This window comes from Schistocerca cancellata, chromosome 1 (genome assembly GCF_023864275.1).
Source record: "Schistocerca cancellata isolate TAMUIC-IGC-003103 chromosome 1, iqSchCanc2.1, whole genome shotgun sequence".
Taxonomy (NCBI): Eukaryota; Metazoa; Arthropoda; class Insecta; order Orthoptera; family Acrididae; genus Schistocerca; species Schistocerca cancellata.
In genome coordinates this window covers 1,111,052,472-1,111,074,115 of record NC_064626.1, presented here as the reverse complement: position 1 = coordinate 1,111,074,115, position 21,644 = coordinate 1,111,052,472, and the positions used below count along the sequence as shown (strand labels likewise).

At 36.5% G+C, this 21,644-nt stretch overlaps 1 protein-coding gene across 1 annotated transcript in view; it reads right to left on the bottom strand.

Annotated features, from left to right (window-relative positions):
- LOC126131610 (heat shock 70 kDa protein 12A-like) overlaps window positions 1-21,644 on the bottom strand; it is a 231,551-nt gene that overhangs the window by 148,144 nt on the left and 61,763 nt on the right. Inside the window, exon 2 of the mRNA XM_049915174.1 lies at window positions 6,188-6,281. Coding sequence (XP_049771131.1) covers window positions 6,188-6,281 — 94 coding nt within the window. The remainder of the gene's footprint in view (window positions 1-6,187; window positions 6,282-21,644) is intronic.

Here is a 21,644-nt window from a genome sequence, read left to right as displayed (position 1 = left end):
ACCGGTTGGTAGGACATGTTCTGAGGCACCAAGGGATCACAAATTTAGCATTGGAGGGCAGTGTGGAGGGTAAAAATCGTAGAGGGAGACCAAGAGATGAATACACTAAGCAGATTCAGAAGGATGTAGGTTGCAGTAGGTACTGGTAGATGAAGAAACTTGCACAGGATTGGGCAGCATGGAGAGCTGCATCAAACCAGTCTCAGGACTGAAGACCACAACAACAACAACATTAACACACAGCCAGACACAGAAAGTGAAGCATCCACATGGTAGGATGTCAATGTAACTTCATACATGTATGATTCATTCCACATCATTATGATTTATCATGCAAAATGATCCCTGGAACATGAAACTAACTAACTTCACATCAGCAGCAGGTATGTAAAAGATTACAGTTTCAATTCTCTGTGACAGGTAGAATAGCCACCAGTGTGCACTACTTTTGTTTGTATTTAGTGTTATTACCAGGCAGGGTATGGCATACAAAGGGGGTGGACAGCATCAGATGTTGAGTGATCATTTTGAATGACATGGAGATGCCACATGCTCATGCGAGATAGTGTTATCTGCAAGTCATATAGTTTGGAAGGGGTCACATTGTGGGTCTACAACAGCTGGCTGATTAAATCATGCAATACCCAGATTTGTGGTGCATTTGGGTGTGACAGTGACCTGATGTTGGATTGCCTGAGAACATGAGGTCAGGCATACTCATTGTCAAGATTCTGGTTGACTGCATCTGACCACCATAAAGGAGGATCACCACATGGTGCATGAGGCACACCATACACCTTCACATCTGCAACTGCCAACCAAGAACATTCTGTGTCAACCCACCTCATTGGTCAGAGACTAGTAGCAGCTAGACTAATGAATTACCATCCCATGCATAGGCTGCCATTAACACCACAACACAAACAGCTGCATTTACAGTGGTGCTTTGAATGGGAAACATTGGCTATACTGAATGGCACTCAATTGTGTTCAGTGATGAATCACAATTCTGCACTACCCTAGATGCCCATCATTGATGAGAATGGGGTGACTAGGGCAGAGAGACCATTCTTCCAATGTTTTGGAGAGGCACAGCATTATTGCATCTCATATCTAGGTGTGGGGAGCCAATCAGTATGACTTCAGCTAATGGCTAGCAGTGATTGAGGGGACTGTAATGGGCTGATGGCACACTGATGCATTACAGACAACCTGCATCCTCATGTGTTACCTCTCACATAACAGCATTATGGTGCCATTTTTCAACATGACAATGCTTGTCCACATATGGCATGTATCTCTATGGACTATCTGCATGATGTTGAGGTACTTCTGTAACACAAAGATCACCAGATCTGTCCCCAATAAAACATGTGCAGCACAAGCTCTGACATAATGCCTGTCTCGTTGACAGTATCTTTGGTATCAAGGACCAATTACAACAGTTGTGGACCAGCTTTCTTCAGAGGTGAATACAATGGTTTTACGAGACTCATCCCAACAAAATCAGTGCAGGTATCCAGGCCAGGGGTGTGAAACTCCACACTTATAAATGGGCTCATACTGCCAAGTTCCTTGTAAATCTGACTCAAGTTTGTAATTAGTGAAATAACACCACAGTTCTTCCCAACTCATGAAGTTTCATTTTGTTTCCCCCTTCCCTTCCAGATGTTGCACTCTTTTTATCAGGCAATGTAGCTGCACACTGACACTGCTATTTTTCAAAGAAGGAAAACATTACAAACATTTGCAAATAACATTTATAAACACTTTCCTATTAAAAAAACATGAAAAGGACAATTCCAATGTATTTCATTTTAGTTTATAAGCTGTTATATATAGAACCAAGTACAAATAATTAAAGTTATGAAAGTGAAACAGATGATCCTGATTGTATAGAAGAGCCCTAGATTTCCAGTTTTTTTGCTGCTGTTTCCACATCTACATCTACATCTACTCTGCAAATCACATTTACATGCCTGGCAGAGGGTTCATCGAACCACCTTCACAGTTCTCTACTATTCCAATCTCATATAGCGCGCGGAAAGAACAAACACCTATATGTTTCTGTATGAGCTCTGATTTCCCTTATTTTATTGTGGTGCTCATTTCTCCCTATGTAGGTTGGTATCAACAAAATATTTTTGCATTCAGAGGAGAAAGATGGTGATTGGAATTTTGTGAGAAGATCCTGTCTCAATGAGAAACACCTTTCTTTTAATGATGTCCAGACCAACTGCTGTATCATTTCAGTGACACTCACTTCCATATTTCGTGACAATACAAAATGTGCAGCTCTTCTTTGAACTTTTTTGATGTACTCTGTCAGTCCTATCTGCTAAGGATCCCACACAGCACAGCAGTATTCCAAAAGAGGATGAACAAGCATAGTGTGGGCAGTCTCCTTAGTAGATCTGTTACATTTTCTAAGTGTTCTGCCAATAAAATGCTGTCTTTGGTTAGCCTTCCCCACAACATTTTCTATGTTTTCATTCCAAATTAAGTTGTTCTAATTGTAATTCTATGTATTTAGTTGAATTTATGGCCTTTAGATTTGATTGATTTATTGTGTAACCGAAGTTTAACGAATTCCTTTTAGCATTCATGTGGATGACTTCATACTTTTTTGTTATTTATGGCCAACTGCCAATTTTTGCACCATTCAGATATCTTTTTTAAATCGTTTAGTGATTTGTTTTGATCTTTTGATGATTTTATTAGTCAATAAATGACAGCATCATCTGCAAACAACCTAAGACGGCTGCTCAGATTGTCTCTCAAATCATTTATATAGATAAGGAACAGCAAAGGGTTTGTAACACTACCTTGGGGAATGCCAGAAATCACTTCTGTTTTACTCAATGACTTTCTGTCAGTTACTATGAACTATGACCTCCCTGACAGGAAATACAAATCCAGTCACATAACTGATACGATATTCCATAAGCATGCAATTTCACTACAAGCCACTTGTGTGATACAGTGTCTAGGCTTCCAGAAATCCAGAAATATGCACTCAATCTGAAATCCCTTGTCAATAGCATGCAAATCTTCATGCGAATAAAGAGCCAGTTGTGTTTCACAAGAACGATGTTTTCTAAAGCCATGTTGATTGTATGTCAATAGACCGTTTTGTTCAAGGTAATTCACAATGTTTGAACACAATGTATGTTACAAAATCTTGCTGTATATTGACATTAATGATATGGGCTTATCATTAAGTGGATTACTCCTACTACCTTTCTCGAATGTTGGTGTGACCTGTGCAACTTTCCAGTCTTTGGGTACAGATATTCATTGAATGAATGATTATATAAGATTGTTAAGTATGGAGCTAATGCATCAGCATACTCTGAAAGGAACCTCATTGGTATATAGTATGGACCAGAAGACTTGCTTTTACTAAGTGATTTAAGATCCTTCACTACTCTTAGGATATTTACATCTATGGTACTCATGTTGGCAGCTGTTCTTGATTCGAATTCCGGAACATTTACTTTGTCTTCTTTTGTGAAGGCATTTTAGAAGGCTATGTTTAGTAACTCTGCTTTGGCAGCACTGTCTTTGATAGTATCTCCATTGCTGTCATGCAGAGAAGGCATTGATTGTGTCTTGCCACTAACATACTTCACATAGTATTAGAATCTCTTTGTATTTTCTGCTAGGTATCGAGACGAAATTTTGTTGTGGAAACTATTATAAGCATCTCACATTGAAGTCTGTGCTAAATTTTGAGCTTTTGTTAAAGATTTCCAATCTTGGGGATTTTTCTTCTGTTTAAGGTTGGCATGTTTGTTTCGTTGTTTTTCCAACAGTGTTCTGACCTGTTTTGTGTACCAAGGAGGATTGGCTCCATTGTTTGATAATTTATTTGGTATAAATCTCTTAATTGCTGCCGATACTATTTCTTTGAATTCAAGCCACATCTGGTATACACTTACATTATGAGTTGGAAGGAGTGGAGATTGTCTATCAGGAAGGCATCAAGTGAATTTTTAGCTGCTTTTTTGAACAGGTAAATTTTTCGTTTATTTTTGGATGATTTGGGGACTACAATATCCAATCTCACTATGACAATCCCATGTTCACAAATCCCTGTATACATTTTGATGCTCATTATTAACTCAGGATTATTTGTTGCTAAGAAGTCAAGTGTGTTTTCACAGCCATTTACTATTCATGTGGGCTCATGAACTAACTGCTTCAAATAATTTTCAGTGAATGCATTTAGCACAATTTCAGATGATGTTTCATGCATACCTCCAGAATTAAACATGTATTTTTGCCAGCATATCAAGGGTAAATTAAAGTCACCACCAACTATAATTGTATGAGTCAGGTATGTGTTTGAAATCAAACCCAAGTATTCTTTGAACCTTTCAGCAACTGTATCATCTGAATTGGGAGGTCGGCAAAAGGATCCAGTTATTATTTTTCTCAGTTGCCAACAATGACCACTGCCCATACTAATTCACAGGAACTCTCTGCTTAAATTTCATGACAAGATAAACTACTTCTAACAGCAACAAACATGCCACCACCAACCATGTTTAGCCTATCCTTTCGGAACACCGTTAGGTTCTTCATAAAAATTTTGGCTGAGCTTATCTCTGGCTTTAGCCAGCTTTCAGTGCCTATAACGATTTGAACATCAGTGCTTTCTATTAGCACTTGGAGCTCTGCTTCAAAAATGAAAACATCTCAATATAATGCAAATAATAATTGGAAGGCCAGATCACCAATTGCTTTCAAGGCAAAGTAGTGTTTGGTCAATAGGTGCATAAAAAATAAGGATAACCATCATTCCTCCAATCTTTCATGGCTCTTCAGAAGAGGAAGTTTACAGTACTCACACTTGTAATAACACTGCATTACTGGTATTTGTCATTCATCTAGGGTGAGGAGATGTAGATGACAGGAATAGTGAAGAATGGGAAAAGAAGGATAGAAGCTTGCATAAAGCATACAGAGTGTAGGAACTGCACGGGTATCATCACAGTCTTCAAACATAAGTTGTAGGATATAATTAACAGTAATTCTGGATTTTTGAATCAGAACAATTAGATTCTTATCAAAGGAGCAATTTAAACATGGCATGTGAATTTTTTTAGTAATCCTCCATCATAAAGAATGAGACAAGATTTTAGGAAAGTATGTGGCATTGGAATTAAGGGCCAAGATAGCACAGCTGCTCAGAAAGAGTTAAATGGAACAAGAAGCCACCTGAGTCTTCTAGAACCACAGTCATGTTGCAACTGTGTCCTGTGAAGACAAAAAAGAAAATAAATGATGTGGTAGCAGGCATGTGATTTAGGAGTAAGAAACATGGAGAAAAGAGGGAATTAAGAAAATAGTAACCAGTAATTCCTTGTGTACAATATTACTGTTAGTAACTGTTATTATTATGATCATTATTGTCCCAATTATAAAGAAAAAACAGCAATAAAAATGGATTGTAGCAAATGATGGTATATACTAATGAGGTTTACAAAGTTTGAAACTATCAGGTTAGCTAGTTGGTATATTGCAAATTTAAATGCTTGGGGATGTGAACTGAGGAACTGGTGACAGCTGAAAGTGTGAGGTACATAACTATTGGAAATCAAAATGGAAAACTTCAATCAGAAAATACTCATGTGTCTTCATTTATATCAGTGAGCTGTCACAGTATTTTCATCTCCCTGTCTTGATACACCTCCTCCCTTGCTTTATACAACCTTCTGCAGTCTTCCAGTAACTCATACTGCTTATGTAATCACTTGTGTCAGTGATGGAATCAGAAGTATGAGCCTCACCTTTGCAGCTGTAGCATGTAGCAGAAAGAGATTTTAAAATCTTAGCAGCTGTGATATTATTTTACCTGTTTGACACACAGCACTTCACTTTAAAAATGAGTCCTGGTGTGCCCTGTCAATCATTACTTGCTGTAACTACTCTTTTCTTATACCCAGATTTATCATTAGTTATGGCCTATTCTATAGATTGTTGTTGTCAACTACTTGAGTAAAAGTAATTTAGTAATTTTGTGTCAGAATTTAGCAATTTGCTGAAAATACACATGGATTTTAAAATGCTTCCAGGTGATTGCAGTAAATGGCATTAACCTTCTAATGATGAAAACCTGTCATTTTTCCAAACAATAGTTGCATTTTGCACCATTTAAGTAATTTGAAAGTATTGTTCTTACCTCACAGGAGTTAGATCTTCTTGAACACCTGAATCCAAAGACTCATCTGTACATGTGCAAACTTCATCTGCACAGCTGTCTTCTGGACCACAGGCTGAAAAAAAAGTTATGTCTTCACTTTCAGAGATTCCTCTTAAATATTAGTGATTTTCATAAGCCCATGAGCAAACTATGCTCTTCTTTTTCACATAATTTATTGAATATTATTACAGAGTACCTATCTGTTTATCACATCCTCTAAGAGTGATTTTTCTTCTAAGGAGGTAAATATGAATTCTAACAACTTGCCAATTCCAGTTAAACACTTTAAAAGTTTGATCTTTTTGAAGAGTGTTAAACCCCACATAAAAATGGTAAATGAATTTTGAGATTGCAATGGAGTAACTGCTAGAAAAATGAAAATTAAACCATAATACACAGATACTAGTCCAAAAGAATTAGAAAGAATTTGCAGTAATAAAGCAATATCCTGAGAACTGTGCTGTATGCACTACATCAATGAAAAGTAAACATGAAAATTTTCTTGTGTTTCATCACAGCAGAAATTAAATTTGCACACCTGTATCTAGTAGATTAAATTAGCATAGAAAGTTTTGTTTTGCCAATGTTTTCATTAATTACTATACATATATGTGTACACTTACAGTAAAATAATAATATATGTGCTAAAACTATAATTTATTCAGTAACTGTAATTTCAAAGGTATGCTGATGTACCCAGTATTGTTCTGAACAGTGATCAAAGGATGAATAAATAAAAATGTATAGTGGTTCTGACAGATAAGAATGAATTTAGTCACTATGATTAGTGATTGTTTTTTTCTAGACAGGGTGTCCCAGGGTGAATGGTCATTATGCAGAAGTATGACAAGAATCATCATTTGAAGCAAAAATCTTCATAGACATATGCCCTATTCTGAATGGTTTCAGAGATGGAACACATTTAATGTACATTGTCATTTATTTTCTGTATTATTCAATACACTGTCATTCTTTACAACACACCACACTAGTGTGGTATGAACAGAATATTATATGTGGTATGAACAGAATATTAGCCCTACAGAAAAGAGCAATCAGAATTAGCCATGGATTAGGGTATAGAGATTCATGCAGGGAAATCTTTGTTCATCATAAATACCTCACAGTCTACTCACTGTATCTTTACAAATTAATTATATTTTTTGTGACACATCAAAACAAAGAAACAAAGTGCTCTGATATGCATGCCTATAATACAAGAAATAAAGACTGCTACTACAGACAAAGAACAAAATTAAAAACAACAGACCATAGTCCATGCATTAGTGGTCAAATATGGTACAACAGATTACCGAGCTCTATAAGGTGCCAAAAAGGGAACTTATTCAAAGTGAAACTGAAACATTTCTTGATTGACAAGTGTTTATACTCTTTAAGTGAATATTAATATTAAACTAAATATATGGTGCTTGTGCCTGTGTATGTGTGGATGGGTGTGTGTGTGTGTGTGTGTGTGTGTGTACGGGTGTGTACCCGTCCTTTTTTCCCCTAGGGTGGGTCTTTCCGCTCCCAGGATTGGAATGACTCCTTACCCTCTCTCTTAAAACCCAAATCCTTTCGTTTTTCCCTCTCCTTCCCTCTTTCCTGATGAGGCAACCGTTGGTTGCGAAAGCTAGAATTTTGTGTGTATGTTTGTGTTTGTTTGTGTGTCTATCGACGTGCAAGCGCTTTCGTTTGGTAAGTCAAATCATCTTTGTTTTTAGATATATATTTTCCCATGTGGAATGTTTCCTTCTATATATATAGTACTAAATTTGTAAAAAAAATGCTATGATGTTTGCAAAAGACACCAGTTGGTGTCTCCATGCAAAAAAAAAATACAATAAATAAGTAAATAAAATAAGTAAATAAATAAATAAGTGTAGAGGAAGTTGAGACATTTGAGACATACAATTTGATGTAGGTGGAGAAGTAGATACAGTAGATTTGTGTTATATTAAGTCAAAAAACTACATCAAACTGGCCTACAAAAGCTACCTAAGCTGCAGTGCTTGCACCTCCCATAAGATTTTCAACATTCTGACAATATTATGAAAAGGATAGTTCTACTCACTATACAGTGGAGATTCCGAGTCAAAGGTAGGCATAACAAAAAGATGGTCAAACAAGTAAGATTTCGGTCAAAAAGGCATTCATTGGAAAGACTGAGTCTGGCCTTTTGCAGCCAGCGACTGCTGCCATGAATGTGGGAGTTGCATTTATGTCAGTGTGTGTGTGTGTGTGTGTGTGTGTGTGTGTGTGTGTGTGTGTGTGTTGTCTAATTTTGATGAAGGCCTGTTTAGTCAAAAGCTTTGTTTGACAGTCTTTTTGTTGTGCCTATCTGCAACTCAGTATCTTCACTATATCGTGAGTAGCAATATCCTTTCCATAATATCATGATTATTAGATTCTGGATTTTCCATTGTTTGATTTTTAATATTCTCTCACTCTATTCATGCAAACTATATATCCTAGGAAAAATGAATGGGACGTTTCTCATAGAAAACTTAACATAGGTTAATTTTGTAATATGGCATTTTCACTAGAGGTGGTTTTTAAGTTATTCAAGAAAAATGCACAAAAGTGACATTAAATGTGTTTTACCTTTTACCTGGGAAACCATTCAGAATAGGGCATATGTCTATATGAAGATTTTTGCTTCAAATGAGCATTCCTGTCATATCTATGAATACTGAACATCATTCCTGGGATACCCTTTATGTTTCTATTGCCTTCTCTCTTCTTATCTGTTTTGTCTTTGTTGTGCTTTTAGAGCCATATTTACAAATTAATTTACAATGCGAATGTAAAATGATTTGTAACACATCATTTACCATGCAAATGATCTATGAAACATGAAACTAAATAACCAACCTATCTCTCTTCTGCCTTCCCTCAACCCACTCCCATCAGAAACTTTTACACACTGACTCACACATCCTGCAGTGCAATGATGGAAAGCTTTTGATTGAAGCTCTGAGGATTACCATTTGAGTATTTTACTTTACTTATGTTAACCCCCCCCCCTCCCTCCCCTGCGACCACCTGCCCCACCCTCACATGTCACTCATCACTTTCTTTTTGTTCTGTGCCACCTTTTCTGTTAATTGTTTGTTACTTTAATTCCAAGAGAATTCTCTCTTTTTCCTCCAAATTTATTGTTTGGACACTGTTCAGTCTTATTTCAGTTGGAATATTTTCTGTGTACATTTCTACATGACTTATTTTTCAATCTGTGACATAGTTACACAGATTTTGCCATTGTTTTCCTTCAACATTCCTGTAGCAAGTGACTCACTGTTTCACACACTTGAGATTAGATTAGATTAGATTAATTATCCATTCCATAGACCCATAAAAGGGGGAATCCTCCTTGGTGTGGAACATGTCACATAAACACATTATAAAAATGTAATTAGAAAAACTTGAGTTTCATTAATGTTAATGATCCTCAGTCAATAAACAGTATGTACATGAATTAAATTTAAACTTCTAATATTTACAGGTTTAATACTTACATCTGATTTCATTAAATCCATCATTCAGACATTTTCTAGTTTCTTGCCTATTACAAATCAAGTACTGTCAAAAAGTAAAGTACATTAATCATTTCAGCAATCCTCAGTTAAAAACATTCGGATTATGTACAAGATTTAAAATTAAACTTCCACTATTTACAGACTTACGACTTACATCTGCTTTCCATACATCCATCATTCACACAGTAGGTAGTTACTTGGCTGTTACAACCAAGTATTGTCAAAAATTAAAGTATAATAAATTTTCATTAAAATGGTCTACTGCACTTGTTGAGAAATTCATGGATGGAATAGAAGGAGTTGGCCACCAAAAATTCTTTTAAATTATGTTTAAACTGTGCTTTGTCTGAAACTAAAGTCTTAATGGTTGCTGGTAACTTATTGAAAATATGCGTTGCTGAATACTGGACTCTTTTCTGGGCAAGAATAAGTGATTTTAAATCATAATGTATATTGTTCTTATTCCTAGTATTGATACTGTGTACTAAGCAGTTAGCTGGAAAAAGAGATATATTATTTACAACAAACTTCATTAAAGAATAAATATACTGAGAAGCTGTGGTTAATATGCCCAATTCTTTGAATAGGTTTTGTCATGACATTCTTGGATTTACGCTACTCATTACGCTTATTATAGGCTTCTGTACTCTAAACATTTTTTCACTGTTTGTGGAGTCACTGCAAAATATGATACCATATGGCATAATGGAGTGAAAATAAGCAAAATATGCCAGTTTTTTATATTTATACCTCCTATGTCTGACATCATTCGCTTTGCAAACACAGACTTGTTCAAGTGCTTTAGCAGTTCGTTAGTATGTTGCTCCCAACTGAATTTATTATCAAGTTGTAATGCCAATAATTTTACACTCTCAACCTCTCCTGTTTCCATGTCATCATATTTTATACACACACCAGAAGGAAATCTCTTGGAAGTTCTGAACTGCATATAGTGCGTCTTTTCAAAGTTTAATGACAGTGAATTGGCTATGAACCACTTATTAATGTCAGTAAAAATTTGATTAGCTGCCCTTTCTAAATTTATATTTGACTTACTATTTATTTCAATGTTTGTATCATCTGCAAATAAGACAAACTTGGCATCTGGTAATGTAACAGATGACAGGTCATTAATATACACAAGAAACAGTAGTGGACCTAGTATGGAACCTTGGGGAACACCGCATGTAATTTCTTCCCAGTCAGATGATGTCTGATTGCCTACTGCTGAAGTGTTATGTAATGACACCCTTTGTTTTCTATTAGTAAGATATGACTGAAACCACTTTGCAGCACTACCAGTGACGCCATAATATTTTAATTTACTTACAAGAATGCTGTGATTCACACAGTCAAACGCCTTTGACAGTTCACAGAATATGCCAGTTGCCTATAATTTGTTGTCCAATGAATTAAGGACATTTTCGCTGTAGGTGTAAATAGAACCCTTAAGAAACCCAAACTGTGACTTTGACAGTATGTTATTTTCACTAAGGTGCTTATGTAGATGCTTGAACATAACCTTTTCAAAGATTTTTGAAAAAGCTGGCAAAAGTGAGATCGGTTGCTAATTTGACCGCATTTCATTGTCCCGTTTCTTGTGGACAGGTATAACTTCAGCATATTTAAGCCAGTCCGGGAATGTTCCTGTGACAAGTGATTGATTACACAAATAACTTAAGATATGACTAAGCTCACACGAACACTCTTTTATTAAGTCTGTTGATATGTTATCATAACCACTAGAATGCTTTAATTTTAAGGACTTTATGATGGATTCTATTTCTTTGGGTGAAGCAAGTGTCAATTCCATTTTACTGAGACTGCTTGTGTGCACTGATCTCAGATATTCCATTGCATTATTTACTGAACCTGACAACCACATGCTATCAGTAACAGAGATAAAATACTTGTTTAAATGTTTTGCAACAAAACTTGCTTTTGTTACCAGGGTTTCATTTATTTTTAGAGCTATTTGTTCCTCCTCATTTCTGGTCCTACCTGTCTCTGACTTAACCATACCCATATTGTTTTTATTTTATTGCTGGATATATTTATCTTCTTCTCATAATGCAGGTGTTTAGAGTTCTGGATAACCTTCTTAAATATTTTGCAGTAATTTTTGTAATGAGCTATAATGCTAGTATCAAAGGTGTCCCTACATATCAGATAGAGATTCCTTTTTGTCTCACATGCTATCTTTATCCCTTGTGTGATCCATGGTTTCTTATTAGACTTCTGCTTAATTTGAGTTACCTTCAGGGGAAAACAATTTTCAAATAAGGTGCTAACTTTATTGCTGAATGTTTTGTTATTTCCATTTGTGTTTTGGATGCTGTAAACATCCATCCAATTAATTTGTTTGAGCAATCTCCTAAATTTCTCAGTTTTTGACTGTTTTATTGGCCTTCTGTGCTCAGTTCTGATAGATGTTTTACCCTGACAATTTTCAAAATTTAATGTTAGGCGTTGCATGTCATGGTCAGATAGCCCATTTACTACTGGTTTTGTAATGCGGCTCAGTTGCCTAGAATTGTCTATAAATATATTATCAATGGCAGTCTTAGAACATTTGTATACCCTAGTTGGGAAATTTACAGTAGAAATTAAATTGAATGACAATGTAACTGATTTCAGTAACTGTTCATTGACAGTATTTTTCAGGACATCTATATTAAAATCACCAGCAACCACTAGTTCTTTGTTTTTTTAAATTTTAGATGAGATAATAAATTTTCAAGACCATTTATAAACAGGTATAGTATATGGCTACTATTATAAAGGACTTATTATGAAATTCTATCTCTGTTGCACATGCTTCTAAGTGCTGCTCTAAGCAAAATTTATTAATGTCAATATTCTTATATTTAAAACTGTTTTTAACAAATGTGGCAACTCCTCCTTTCTCCAGCTTTTGTCTACAGAAGTAGGAGGCTAACTTAAATTCTGTAAGGTATAACATATCTGTACCAGTGATCACATGATGTTCAGAGAGGCAGATTGTATCAACTGGGTTTGATGACTCTAATTCATCAATTCACATAAGTAGTTCATTAATTTTAGTTCTAAGCCTTCAAATATTTTGATGCACTGAGATCTCCTGTATGAAACAGTGCGGCCGATAAGGCACCTTTGGTCATCACATAGCTGTTATGCTGCACTAATCAGTACATTTATACAATTATTATACATGTAGAAGTACATGAAGAGCAGCCAAAAGGTATAGTTAGAAAAAAATCAGAATTTAATAAAATTCCATTTTGAACTAACTGTCAGAGACAGCTTGTTTAAGTGTAGAGCAAATAGTGGAAAGAGCCTAATACATGATGATAGTTATTTTTTGTCACAGCCAACAACTACTGTACATGAGCCATATTCAGCTATATTTAGTTTTCAATTTCCATATCTGAGAAGCAACTCAGAGTTTCTATTGATTACATCTCATGCCAGACATTGAAATGAAATAAACTAATTTACAAGTAGAATACATAGCAACCATTGCATTTTGTTTTTGTATAATTCAAATACAAAAATGAAGTAAGTATGTCCCTGGAAGCTAGACAACATTTCACTACTTTGCTTTGATAGTGGCACAACTTAAAAAACTCGTTTTTGTGTTTTCTGTAAAAATAAAAAATTAAAGAACGAGGAAAAAAGTACTTCCATACCAAAGATTTATCACGTAAACCATCATATTTCTGTTGTTTGTGGTTTGCCACTAGATGGTACTTGTACCACTAGAATATAGCACAATTCTTGTTACAACGAATTTGTATTATATTTGTTGCTTTGAAAACAAGACATTTCAAGTTGCGCTGATATTCATGGTTTTCGAATTGTGCCTGTATATAACAATTAATTTGAGTTTAAATCATTAACTATTTTTCTTTTTTTATATTTTGATAGTGAAAGCATGCAGTCTTCCCAAGAAAGAGCTCCATTAATATTAAAGCTTTGCAAAGTCTCCAATAAGAATGTACCAGACGACAATGTAAAGGTCACCGAAGTCTGGAAAAATGTTTGTGAAAATAATCTGGCAGGTAACTGTAATTTATCTAAATAGTTAAGGCTAAAATAATGTAATTATGACATGCCAGAAGATAATTTTTTCCACATAGCCACATATTTATATTGTTAGCAACTATTCGAATTTTTACAGAAAGTGACAGTAGTTTTAACATTGTTTATTTCATTTTTAGTGGGGCCAATGGATGTGGGAGTGAATAAGGTAGAAGTAAACAAGAATAGCAACCTGGATAAACACTTGGCAAATGAGGAACATTAAGAATTAATATTTAATTCAAATGTTACTGACGCTGATACCAACCACAAGAACAGCAGAACTAATGAAAGTTCATCCTGATGATCTCAGGCACAGGAATCATAACAGCATTGAAACATCGACGGCAATAAAAGTAGGGAGAAAAAGAAAACAAAAAATAAGAACAATTGCTTAACTCATTCTAGCAAGAAGGTTACAAATACTGGTAAGCTATACATTTCCCACAGAACTAAGAAAGAAGTAAGGGACAGGGAATTAAAAGAGGCTTGCCCTGACAAATGTAGACTGAAACATAGGCAAAAATTTACCATTGTTCTTATTGTGGGATTGTGTACCACTGAGGCTACGGCGGGGACGAAACCCTTGCATCGTTTCTAGGTCCTCGCTTCAATACAATACAATACCTTGGATGCCTTGTAACACGCTGTTCAGAAGGTATCTCCACCCCCTCGTACTTTTATGGATATATGGATAGCCGTGCAGGATTCATGGTATCAAATACCTCCAACAATACTTCAGATGTTAGTCGAGTCCATGCCACGTTGTGTTGCGTAACTTCTGCTTGCTCGTGGGGGGCCTACACGATGTTAAGCAGGTGCAGCTGTTTCTTTGATTCTTCAGTGTATGTTGCAACGCATGTCCAGTTACACTGCAAGAATGGGTGAAAAATAACTGTGTGCTGCTGTGTCTGTGGTTTGACGGGAGCCTACAACCCATACAACTCCACCTATAAAGACTGGATTCCCTATGAAGATAAGGAGAACAGTTCAGTACCCGAATCTTCGATCTGCTAATCGACCCATTCCGAATTCAGATACTTTACCAGTTCCCACTCAACCGGAAAATTATGTGTTTGAAGTAGAAAATGAAAACAGAGTGGAACAAGAAAAAGAAGAAGAATAAAAACCAAACAAGCCTTCCGCAACCCGTGATTCTGATTTTTAGGGAAAAGATGATAAACCGCACAGACTGAATCAAGTGGAATTGAATGGTCTCATTAGAGACCTTGACTTTTAAAAGGAGAAGGCAGAAATTTTTGGGCCTCGACTAAGGCAACGGAATCTCCTCGAAAGTGATGTCACAGTGTCACAGTACAGAAAACTTCACATGGAAGTGCTTTCCTTTTTAGAGAAGGAAAACAATCTTGTTGTTTGCTGCGGCATAACGGCTTGATGAAATCTTTGTTTCTGAACCATGATCCAACTGAATGATAAACCGTTTGAAAGCTGTGTTACTTCACAATGGCAATCATTTTCCTTCTACTCCTGTTAGCCTGTTGGTCATGCTTTTCACATGAATGAGACAATGCAGATTCGACAACCCTCTCAGACTCAATCAAATATGATGAACACAAACAGAAAATCTGTGATGATCTAAAAGTTGTTGTCATACTCTTAGGAATGCAACTGGGGTACACGAAATATTGCTGCATCTTATATATATGGGACAGTAGGGATAGGAAATCTCATTATGTTAAACCCAGCGAGAAAAATGTCGTTGCCGAGCCTCTCGTGGACCCAAAAGATGTTCTTCTTCCACCCTTGCATATCAAGCTGGGTTTGATGAAATATTTTGTCGAAGGTACGAACCAAGAAGGACGGGCCATTAACCATTATTGGCAGTGTTGCTCTCAAGTCTAGTGTCAAATTTACGTTGGCCTTATGGGGCAACAAACACTTCCCAGTGCCTTTACTGGCATTGTTGCCTTCAGGCAACGTTCCTTTACACACTACGAATGCCAGTTGTTGTAATAGTTCAAGGTTTTCCACACGAGATGGCACTTTGTGCAGTGGTGTTACAGAGATCTCCTTGTCTGAGCAACAGGGGTGTCTTATTTTGGTTCTGAAAGAGTGAATTTCAATAAATTGGCAGTAATCTTAGCAGATTTTCTTCAAGAAATACCCAGAGGTGAGTTTACAGCAGAAATATTTCAGTCTAATATTGTTTTGATTTACGGAAATAGTATAAGACTTTTATGTTGCCTGTGAGCAACATTGCCCATAGTTGGGACATGTGCCATTAGTATATTACATATGTCTACGGCGTGATAGAGTAGAAATTTTTATTTGCAGGGGCTTTTTAGCTATGGATTCCAGAATATTTCATGAAATTAAAAAAGCGAGAGGAATAGCTATGGATTCCAGAATATTTCATGAAATTAAAAAAGCGAGAGGAATAGTAGTTCCACCAGAAAACCCGGCTTTGTCTGATCTAAGCGAATCTGAAGACTGTGAACTCGAAGTTTTGGCAGACTGTAGTGATGATGATCCAGACTATATTCCAGAGCGTCAATCTCAGTTCGATAACCTAGTTATATCAGAAACTGATTCTGATTCAGAAAGTGAAATCTCAGAAGCTGAACATGTGCAAGGACCTTCTGCAGAGAATCCTTCTAGTGCAAGTGCCAGTCAAGGGAAAAAGAAAATTACAAAAGCAGTCACTTATATGTGGGTAAAGGAAGATATAACTGCTAGGGCTGAAAGTCTCTCTCCTGGGTTATTTCAGAAGATTCTTTGATTCAGAACTAATTGACAAAATTGTGCAGGAAATGGACTTATACTCTGTGCAACGAACTACCACGTCAGTAAACACCAATATAAATGAAATTGAACAATTTTTCAGTGTTCTGATATACATGGTTCTTGTTTCTATGCCTTCGTACACTGACTATTGGTCTCAGTCAATGAATTGTGAAAAAATCACCAGCATTTTCAGTTTGAAGCGCTTTCAGAAACTCCGCCGATACCTGCATTGTACAAACAATGAGAAGGCTGTGAACTCTTCTGACAGACTTTTCAAAATAAGACCTGTTCTTGAGTCAATTGTAAAGAACTGCCTTGAGCAGAAACGAGAGTCGGAATTTTCTATAGATGAGATGATGGTTCCATATAAAGGTACAAGAGCAAGTAATTTGCGCCAATATATTCAAAACAAGCCACACAAGTTTTGTTCGTGCTGGTGTGTCTGGAGTTGTCTCTGATTTTCTTCCCTATACTGGCTAGGGGATGATAACTGATCTTGCTGATGACGAGAAAGTATAAGGAATTGGAGGACAAGTTGTGGCTACACTTTGCAAAAGTATTCCAAGAAATATTTCTCCCAGAGTTTATTTTAACAATTTCTTTTGCACCCTGAGTCCCTGGGCACCATAAGGAAGAACCGAATAAAGAACTGTCCTCTACAAGACGAGAAGCAGTTACTGAAGCAAGGACGCGGCAGCTATGACTACAGGAAGGACAGTCACTCAGACCTCATTTTAGTAAGGTGGGCAGACAATACAATCGTGACACTTGCAAGCTCATTTTGTGGTGTCCAGCCACTCTCAACGTAAAACGATGGGACAGCAATGAAAAAAGAAGAATTGATGTGCCCCGTCCCAGTATTGTACGTCAGTACAAGAAGCATATGGGAGGAGTTGATCTTGCTGGTGTGCTGATCGAGCTCTACAGAGTACCAATGAAAACTAAGCGTTGGTACATGAGATTGTTTGGATTTATGCTAGATCTGAGTGTTGTAAATGCCTGGCTGGTATTTCGAAGAGAATCTCTGGACAAGAAGACCTCATTGAAGTCATTCATGGCAGATATTGCCAATGGTTTGATGTTTTCAGGGAAAAGGGAAGTAGGAAGGCCCTCAATAGACATAACACCACCACAAAAGAAGAGGAGGAAGCCAACAGCTCCAACTGTTACACAAGATGTCCAATTTGATAATATGGAGCACTGGCCTGTATAGAGCCCCAAAGGTCGTTGTCGTTATTGCCCATCTGGATATTCTACAGTCATGTGTTCAAAATGCAATCTAGTATTGTGCTTCGTTCCAAAGAGGAACTGTTTCCAAAAATTCCATTGCAAGAAGAACTAGAAGGGAAAATGAAACAGTTCTATTACACAGCAAGAATGCATAAATGTGTTTATAAATTAAAGTATTCGGGTACAGGAAACCTTTTGCTTGAGGTTATTGGCAAACACTTTTTTTCTATAATATGTATAAATGTGGTCTACTGCTGCCAGTGTTGCTTGTAAGCAACATTTCACAATTTTCATAATTTTTGTCAAAAATTTCTAAAACTAACTGAATTGTATTTCTTTAAGCATAATAAAACATATAAGCACTGAATTTTTTTTCTATTTTCACCATTTGCCAAATAAAGGGTTAAGTACATGTTGTTGTTGTTGTTGTGGTCTTCAGTCCTGAGACTGGTTTGATGCAGCTCTCCATGCTACTCTATCCTGTGCAAGCTTCTTCATCTCCCAGTACCTACTGCAACCTACATCTTTCTGAATCTGCTTAGTGTATTCATCTCTTGGTCTCCCCCTACAATTTTTACCCTCCACGCTGCCCTCCAATACTAAATTGGTGATCCCTTGATGCCTCAGAACATGTCCTACCAACCGATCCCTTCTTCTGGTCAAGTTGTGCCACAAACTTCTCTTCTCCCCAATCCTATTCAATACTTCCTCATTAGTTATGTGATCTACCCATCTAATCTTCAGCATTCTTCTGTAGCACCACATTTCGAAAGCTTCTATTCTCTTCTTGTCCAAACTATTTACCGTCCATGTTTCGCTTCCATACATGGCTACACTCCATACAAATACTTTCAGAAATGACTTCCTGACACTTAAATCTATACTCGATGTTAACAAATTTCTCTTCTTCAGAAACGCTTTCCTTGCCATTGCCAGTCTACATTTTATATCCTCTCTACTTCGACCATCATCAGTTATTTTGCTCCCCAAATAGCAAAACTCCTTTACTACTTTAAGTGTCTCATTTCCTAATCTAATACCCTCAACATCACCCGACTTAATTCGACTACATTCCATTATCCTCGTTTTGCTTTTGTTGATGTTCATCTTATATCCTCCCTTCAAGACACCATCCATTCTGTTCAACTGCTCTTCCAAGTCCTTTGCTGTCTCTGACAGAATTACAATGTCATCGGCGAATCTCAACGTTTTTATTTCTTCTCCATGGATTTTAATAAGTACATAAGAGAGAAATTTCCGAAATTAAGTGATGAAAAAGTTAAGGAAGGTGTTTTATTGGGCCACAATTCCAGAACTTGTAACGGATCTTGCATTTGAAAAAGTTTTGGGGGTTAAAAAAAGGACGCTTGGGAGGCCTTCAAGGGAGTTGTTCGTGAATGTTTAGGCAACAAAATAGATGATAACGACACTCAGTTGGTGGCTGCAACAAGTCCCTTGAAATCCATTTTCTCCACTCCCCACCTGGACTTTTTCTTTCGTAGTTGTGGAGCTGTCAGTGATGAAAATGGAGAAAAATTCCATCAGGACATTTCTGTTATGGAATAAAGACATCAGGGCCATTGGAATTAAACAATGCTTTCGGATTGCTGTTGGTCTTTGTGTAGGAATGCTCCAGAACTCCGTTGCAAGAAGCAAGCTAAAAGACGACGTTCTCATGCAGCCATCACATTATTCTCTTCAGACCCAACCCTCTGCGAGGTATTCTTCCAGCAAATTAGAACTCTTAAAATGTAAATTACAATTTAGAAAAATTCAAATACGCTTTCAATGTTGTTAGCATATGTAACTAATATGTTTCTTTTTTTCTTAATCCGTTAATATGAAATACTTCCACCTAGAGTGTATCACAGAAACTAGAGCAAGGAAAATTTTTCACTATCATATTAGTTTTTCTCGACCAAAAATTAATTAGAATTGGCTCATGAAGTTGGCCAGTGTAATTGTAAAAGGAACTTATGCAAAGGAAAAATAAGGAAACGTGATTTATCGAAGTTCAAAAAATAAACGAAATTAACGAGACAGGCCTGGGAATTAGGAGGTTTCAGGCGGGCTCAACCTAAAAACAGAACCACAAACATGAACACAAAAGAAAATACTAACAAAAGTATCAAGAAAACATATTACAGTAGATGAAAATTATGACAAACTGCACATTGATATCCATTGATTTCCTGTTCTTCAAAAGAGGAAGAGAATGCGAGTGTCAACCACGCAACCGACCAAACATTGGCATAACCAATGACGAAAAGAACAGCATACCTAACATAGGTATCCTCTTCTTCAGATGACCTACATAGGTCAACTGAACGGGATACTATATTACCAACAGTGAAATGAATAACATACGCCTACTTTAACATTAGTATCCTGTACTTCAGTTGACCTATGTAGGCAGTAATCGAAACCAGCAATAGTGAAGTGTAAAACTTTGTGAGATCAAAAAATGGTTCAAATGGCTCTGAGTACTATGCGACTTAACTTCTGAGGTCATTAGTCGCCTAGAACGTAGAACTAATTAAACCTAACTAACCTAAGGACATCACACACATCCATGCCCGAGACAGGATTCGAACCTGCGGCCGAGCGGCCGGCTTTTTGAGATCAAGACGGAGCTTTAAAATAAAGTGCCACAATACTGTCACGGACACATTTTGAGTCTTTATGTCTGCAATTGAGAGCTATGTAGGTCAACTGAAAAACAGAATACTGGTTTTACCTACGTCAAAGAAACAACATACCTAACACTGGTATATGTTTTTCTGTAGATCTGTAATTACCTGTCGCGGTAAAACTGTAACTCTTACACTGGTCTCCTGTACTTCATTTGACACGGATATTTCCTAATGCAGAGAAAACGACACCACTAATATTGGCATCCTTTGTTTCAATTGACATATATATTACCTAGTGCGTAGAAAACAACGACACGCCTAACATTAGTATCCTGCACTTCAGCCTACCTATATAGCTGAACTGGAAAATAGGATACTATTATTATCCATAACGAAAAGCACGACACACCCGACACTGGTAACCTACCTTTTTAAAGTTATAAGATTACTAACTTATATCTAAAACTTCATCTATTGAGTAGAAGGAGCCGTTATTCAGAAATTATTTTAAATTGTTTTTAAATGGTGTTGGCTGTCTGTCAGACTTTTGAGGCTATTTGGTAGGTGACCAAAGGTTTTTGTGGCAGCGTGATCCACCCCTTTCTGTGCCAAAGTTAGATTTAACCTGAAGTACTGAAGATCAGCCTTCCTTCTAGTGCTGAAGCTATGCAAATTGCTATTGCTTTTGATTTGGGAGGGGTTATTAATAACAAATTTCATAGGTGAATGTGCGTATTTCGAAGATACTGTGAATATCCCTAGTTCCATAAATAAATATCCGCAAGATGATCATTGTTGGGCTCCAGCTATTATTCTGATTACACACTTTTGTCCAATGAGTACTTTTTTCCTTAAAGAGGAATTACCCCGAAATATGATGCCATACGAAAGGAGTGAATGAAAACAGGCATAGTAAGGTAATTTAATTTTATGTTTACTGCCAAAATTTGCAATAACCATTATAGCATAAATAGCTGAACTCTAACGTTTCAGCAGATTATCAATGTGTTCCTTCCAATTCAATCTCTCATATATGCACATGCCTAAAAATCTGGAATATTTTGCCTTAGCTACAGACTTCTGTTCAAACTCTATATTTATTAATGGTGTTTTGCCTATTACTGCAAAAGCTGTATATACTGTGTTTTATCAAAATTTGATGATAGTCCATTTGCAGAGAACCACTTAATATAATTCTGAAAAACATTACTTACAATTTCCTCAGCTAAT